Raw genomic sequence first — 7,010 nt, 5'->3', positions numbered from 1 at the left:
AACAAATTGTCATGGACATGTATCCTAACATGTATAAATTATGTGCAAAATTTGAATGAAAACTGACAATGCATGTCCAAGATACTACATTTAAAAAAACAAGATGGCTGCCAGTCGGCCATCTTTGATCCAATTGAGACAGAAATTGTCATGAACATGTATCCTAACATGTATAATATATTTACCAAATTTGAATGAAAACTGACAAAGCATGTCCAAAATTCGACATTTTTAAAAAACAAGATGGCTGTTCGTCGGCCATTTTGAATCGAATCGCTAAACCACTGCATGTGCAAATGTTCCACATAAAGTACTAGGCACATGCAAAGAATGAACAGAATTGGTCCAAAGGATTCTGAAATATGACTCCGGATGGTTGGACGAATGGACGCACACACAGACGCACGCATGAAGGAAGACCGAATTATAAAACAAACAGGGACTTATGAAAGGTTGCCAAAAGAATTGGATTTGGAGATGCAATTTCCAAAATGATACAATCTTTATATTGTCGACTTGGTGTATTATGCAGTCTTGGGCAGAATAGAGGCTGCACCACTCCTTGATGATGAACGCCAATAGACGTCTTTTAATTATTTACTAGCAATTGTCATTTCTTCTATTCCAAGTGCTGCAAAAAAAAAGAAAGATATCTGGTTACTGATGTTATTTCTGTTCCCTTGGGATCACAATCTAAGTCATTATTGTATTTGACTGAATCAGAACACAATAGAGAAAAGAATGTCATGAAAGTTTTGTCTAGCGTACAAGTTTTCTTCAAAATAAAAAACAATCCCTTCCCACTGATTTTTAAATAAAAATTTACTCTCCTTTTTTGATAAATCTAACTTTTGGGAAATCGAAATACCCTTACAAGTATTTTAGAGAAACACTGACTTTACTCCTGAACAAGCTAAACATTAGTCGTCTTTGAAAAGTATCCTTTTTTTGGTTTCCTGTGAACCCTGAAAAGTATACCCCTTTCTCCACGAAATTCAAATTGCACATGCACATTTTCTCTCCGCTCGACAAAGTTGACAGCAGAGCTTAGTGGCCAATTGGGTCCAGGGTCTACCGAAATTTAAAACAAAATGGCTGCCAGCAAATTTGAATTCAAACATAAAACCACAGTTCCTCTATAGAGGGATAGAGGGACTGCGATAAAACAAAACAATTACTGGTAGTATGTATCAGTAACCCATTATCTGTGTTTTACACTTACGTTTCAATGACATTGGGCGAGGCACATTGAAATTACTGACAAATATGGTGACTTTGTTTTTGTTCTGTTTTTTGTTCTAGGGAAGAAATAACAATTGTACATCAAAGTTCATTTATGGAACTTTTGATCAAATAATCCAAAAAATATATGTCTTAATCTAACTGGAAATTTTGTATTTGATATAAAGTAGCTTTTTTTACTGCACATGCCATGACAGGGAAATCAAATAATCCTGAACAATTTTCCAGTCACATTTTGTATAATTCTTATCATCTCATGTTGCTCATGTTTCATTGTGTAATTCATGGTTGACCCCCTAGGTTATTATTCATTTGTATTTCTTTTGCATAGAACACACATGTCTGGATTAGTCATGTTCAACTTGAATCACAAAGAATTGAACAATAATAGAATTCATTGTAACGCAGAATCCATGTGTAAAATTATTACTGTGTTGCTATATAATATTATAATTAAATTCTATCACTAACCAAAGGGAATCTTCTTTAGTTAGAAAAACAGCAACAGCAGATTCTAGAAAATCTGTTACTATCTGTAATAAAAGAATTTCCTATTTTACCATGCCTCGCCCAAACATGAGCCTGCAATTCAAGGCATTTACAAATATTTACAAATAAACGTCAATTTGGTGATTTTTGGAACTGTCATATATTCATTTAATTATGCATTTAAGGTAGAGATGCAGGTTCGTGGGCACTTGGGAGTGAAATATTTGTTTTCTCTTTATTATTCAAACAGTCTCTCTTTTGAATGCATTTCTTTTGAAATTTTCACAAATGATTGACAATGTGTTTATATTCAAAAGGCCGTGGGGCAATGTTTTTGGTTGAGCAGTGTTACAACAATTGTACAGACAACTAGCCTGGGTGTTAATTTATGCATAAACTTGAAGTAGTGAAATTTGAGCTGCTGCCCTGCAAAATTGACAACTGGTAGACAGGTCATCTTGGTTTTCTAATTAACTAATTAAAATACCTGTCAGGTAAACTGCATCTTTACCTTAAATGATACCCTCATAAATCCTCATCCTCAGTTTTTAACTTATAGTTTAAGTATAAAGATGGTAGATGGTACAAGTACTACAGCAATAATTATGGCAATATTTCCAGAACACTTCATGAAAAATAGAGACTTCTATAAATCAAAGGAATTGGTCACTGTTTGTTAGGAGGAGAAACATACCAACAACAAAGCATGCTGGGTAATTTCAAATACTGCGTAACCATTTATTTTCACAGGAATTTACTTTCACAATCTTGAAATAATAACATGCTACCACTTTTTATTTTTTTTTTTAAGTTACTGAACATGGCATAAAAACAGTAAGTTTCATTGTTTATGGGATTTAGTTCAGCAAATTTTACTTATCATCAAAAATAGCGAACAATTAATGCATTTACAGTACTCGGAAAAACATAAAAACCTCACCCAAGCTTTGATCTGTACTGGTGCCATTTTTCTCTTTTCTTTTCATTTCCTTGATTTGCATTTTAATACTTCTCACAACTTTGTCATTAAAATCCTCCATTCTTGCCTCAAGGGGATGATATATATTTAGAAATGAAGGAACCTCACTGTGCTCAGTTAACTTGACTACAATTAGTTTATTTAGTGAGCGATCATTCTTATCGAACATATCCTGCAATACAAGTAACGCTTGGAATTCTTCATTCTTGTTATACTTGTCAAATCCGAATATAACGACCCGACTGCTTTTTATAAAGTTTTGTATATTTATTGTTTTGGGTCCACCTAGCATATCACGCTTTTCGTACACTCCACTTAAATCCCTTTCTTCCAGCATTTCAGCAGTGGTAGCTACCCAATCTTCATCAGTGCTTGTGATGTAGAAATCTTGAGTATAGCCTAGGTCTGCCATAGCTGGTTGAGTCAAATCCACTGAATTAAAAAAAAAACATTCTTATATTTTATTTCAATTTATTTCATATCAACAATAATTGCCATGGTTTCTAACTTTTCCCATATGTTAGATCTTAACCTATTGAGTGACCATATATTATGTGGAATATATTTAATGTCTTTATACAAACAAAGTCAGACTTTGCTGTGAAAAAAAATGAAAGAAAGAAAGTCATTGCCGGAGCAAACCTTGCTAAATTTGTTTAGAAAATATCTATGTTTTGGAAACCCTATGTTCTGAAAACCTCTTGTTCTGAAACCTGTTTTTTCAGGTGTTTTAGGTATATGACGGTCAGGCTTTGTAGCTTTGCCCAGTTTTGTGCAGGTTGATCGACCAAAAACAACTATTAGAGATTTGGGAGGTTTTGGAGTGCGGATGATTGAGGTTGATGATGTATGTGTGCATTACATTACCAAACTGTTTCAATTTTATAATTTCTATTATTTTGAGCAAGAATAAGGTCCTGTACCAGGATATGGACATTCCGATGGGCGATTGTACAAAGTCTATTCATTCAATAGGTTGATTAGTCCCATGTAGATTCGTCCCATGAGTTTAATTGTCCCAAAGACAGCCTGATACTAACTTGTAATACATGCAAAAAGGTCCAAACAACAAACGATATCTAATCGTGGTTACGCACTCATCGTGCATATGACAGGATCCAAATGACTGAACCCCAGTTGTTCATATTACACTTTGTAACCATCAAATCAAGTTATTCATATTTCAAGATTAATTATAGTGTAATTAATTAATGTTCAGAAAAATGATAATCATGGTAAAAGTTGTTTATTTCTGAATATCGTGAACATGTTGTGTTTCTGATTGTATTTTATATGCATCAAGCATGATTGTCTTGTTACCAATATAAACAAAAAGCCACCCTGCACAACAGATGAAATAAACTATTTGTTTAGACACAGTCCCTCTATCCCCGGTCTGGAAATGACTAGCCTTCTTTTGTCTCGAACCGCAGTGCGGGTAAACAAACCGTTCACACGCGGGCCGAGGGAGTCAGGAAGTCAGACAGATTACAATACCTTCAAAAGTTACCGTCATGCAAAGCGATACCTCATTGTATGACTTCACTTTGACTTCAAATTCGGGCAACCACAACGTAAACAAACATGTAAACAAAATTATCACTATGAAATTTGGGTTTTTTGAACCCTGATACGCATCACAACCAGCCTACCAACTCATAAACATCCAGTTCCTGCAATTCAAAGATTAATATCGGGAATTATGTTCATTTTCTCGTTTTAATAGGGAAAAAACTTCGCGTGCCAACATGCTGACATCGCTAAACAAATCTTGTCAAAATGTCGTTGTTCATGTTAACGTAGTCGATCGAAAAACCTGTGATATTTCTGATTCTTGGGGGTTCATAACAGTTCAAGTCAACTATACAACAACTAATGACTTTATTCTATGCAAAAGTATATAACAATGCTTCAATGTTTGTATATAAATGATTTTTTTAGCACAGAATTGAGTACATTGTCATTTCAAAACGTCGCCATTTGCATTTACGATCTAAAAAGCATCCATAAAAGTCGCTCAATTTAACATTAATAAAATGCGGTGTGACAAATAACAAATCAGCCCACCAATTTTTAATGATATGTTTCGATCATAAAATGTCAAAATCGAAGACAAATATTGGTTTCGCGTCAAGAAGTACGGTAAATAAAATTGAGTTAATTTCAATCACCCTAAAATCAAAAACGACAAATAGCTGGGTAAAGGTATGAAAATTTGTTGCGAAAATGTGTCGCTGCTGGTAAAATAGATGAATTAAAGAACTACTCGCCAGCTAAAATATGACCTTATACAGATATCCTGATTAAAAAATTATGTGAAAAAGTACGAATTCTGGAATAAACAACTAAGTTGTAAAAAAATACATAACACTGACGATGTCAAATCACGTACTGATCACGTGATAATGCTTTGCCCACATCCGCAATGCGCCTTTGCCAGGGAAGGAAACCAATTCACACCTAATACAATGACCGTTTCTAGACCGGGGATAGAGGGACTGTGGTTTACTTGACAACTATGAAAAATATTGAACTATTGAATTAATTGTAAGTTTTGTGTAGATATAACCATTCACTGAAAATTGAAACAGGACACCATACTCAGTTGCCAGCAACTGAAAGGGTATGTCTTCTATCATAGACCCTCAACCTGTTGAGGGTCTATGCTTCTATGTAACACAAATCAGATCAATGATGAACAACATTTTGTAATGTGTTGCCCTGTCTATGCCCAACACATAAACATTCTGTTTATGGAAGCAAGGAAAATATCCACGAATTTAAAAATAATCAAAATAAACCTTGGCGACAAATTCAGATACATCTTGAGCAATAAATCCCTGACAATTAATCTGTTTTGAATCTTGACTGCAACACCTAAACATTGATGTCACCTAATGACTTTCCAAATTATTAGATTTTATGTCACTTTCATTTTCAATTGTTTTTTTTCCTTTGTGTATGTTTTTTTTTTGTCATGTCACTTTTCGTTGTTTGCGTGTGTAATTGTAATGTTAAAGGGGAACCTTCCAAGCCCAGGGATTGCACCAAAGAATCATGGGACACTATTGTTTATGTTGTTTACAAAGTTAATCTATCTTTTGTTATCCATTGTAATTTTAATCCAGAAAGTAAATTAGTTGTGAGATTAGGCTTAACTGGAAGTGCCCCTTTAAGTGATTAAATAAATAAATAAATAAACAAACAAGATCGTAAGTCAATGCGACGAAAGTGTATTGGGACAGATCGACTTGTGAGACGAATGTGAATTAGGACTCAAACAATTAATTGGTTGTCTGAGATTAGAACGAATTTAATGTGAAATCATTTTCGCTCTATCTCCAAGACAACCAATTTATCATGGAGGTAAAATTTATTGACTTCGGAAACCAACCTAAAACCAACCACACGAAAGAATAGTGTAGAACATAGTGACTTACCTGATTCAAATTAACATTCTGTGTAAGCACATGAATCTAAGTATCGCAGTCTTTCTTTTACAAGTTGTTTCTAAATAAATCTTATACGGGTTTAAGTTTCCAGGTCCAGCACGGCACGTCAAAATATCTTCAAAGCAGCACAACCTACCCGGAAATAAACACCCTATCTCCATGAACATTATCACGTTAGTGGCGCCCTCGTTGACAGTATATGTGAACTCTTTTGTTTGCGTAATAGCAAATTCAAAATTTCTGATAATACTTCGGACCTTGAAAATGTTTGCCTAAATTTATACAAAAAATAAAATCGTCTTCATTAACTGACTGTTCAAAATGTTTAGTTTGTGTTTTGATTATGTTGAAAGTGTGCTTCTTCAATGAAATGAGAATAGAGCCAAAATTAAATATTTTCTGTTTTTTTAAGCCATATTGATAACATGGCTTGACTTATCATGTTCAAACTTTACACATCATGTTACAGATTTGCACATGCATCTGTTTCAGAATCTGATTTAAGATGGCTGGCCGTTATTTTCTTGCACAAATAAACTGGCTTCACTTTGTATCATGTCTGTCACATGAGTACATGAGTATAACAAATCATTTGGCACTAATGTAGACATTCATTAATAATTGGACGAGGACTTAATTGAAAATAACTTGTTTTATTTATGAACACATTTCAATCATTAAAAGCTTTTGTTTTTCCAAAAAAATAGAGGGTCTATGAGTTAATCAATCTCTTATACAAACTTCTCCACCTGTGATTTTTGATGACAGCAGACCTAAAAATAAAGAATTGAAGATATCACAAAATGATCAAATTCAGAGGTCCACTTAATGTATATTAAAAACCCCAT

General features: G+C 33.9%; 1 protein-coding gene across 1 annotated transcript; it reads right to left on the bottom strand.

Moving 5' to 3' along the window:
* LOC144359189 (uncharacterized) lies at positions 1-6,300 on the bottom strand. Its single transcript, XM_078012401.2, has 3 exons — positions 6,151-6,300; positions 2,672-3,142; positions 1-631 (listed from the first exon to the last, which is right to left on the bottom strand). The coding sequence occupies exons 2-3, from the start codon at positions 3,120-3,122 to the stop codon at positions 594-596; spliced, it is 489 nt and encodes a 162-aa protein (XP_077868527.1). The 5' UTR covers positions 3,123-3,142; positions 6,151-6,300; the 3' UTR covers positions 1-593.
* Positions 6,301-7,010: the final 710 nt, after the last annotated feature.

This window comes from Saccoglossus kowalevskii, chromosome 1 (assembly GCF_978046115.1).
Source record: "Saccoglossus kowalevskii chromosome 1, keSacKowa6.1, whole genome shotgun sequence".
Taxonomy (NCBI): Eukaryota; Metazoa; Hemichordata; class Enteropneusta; family Harrimaniidae; genus Saccoglossus; species Saccoglossus kowalevskii.
This window is presented reverse-complemented; position numbering and strand designations above follow the sequence as displayed.

Bases quoted from the DNA above. Each gene is read 5' to 3' on its own strand.
- LOC144359189 (XM_078012401.2), bottom strand. From the start codon at position 3,122: ATGGCAGACCTAGGCTATACTCAAGATTTCTACATCACAAGCACTGAT. The intron at 632-2,671 runs GTGAGGTTTTTA...TTTTTTTTGCAG, and splicing joins CAGTACAGATCAAAGCTTGG to CACTTGGAATAGAAGAAATG.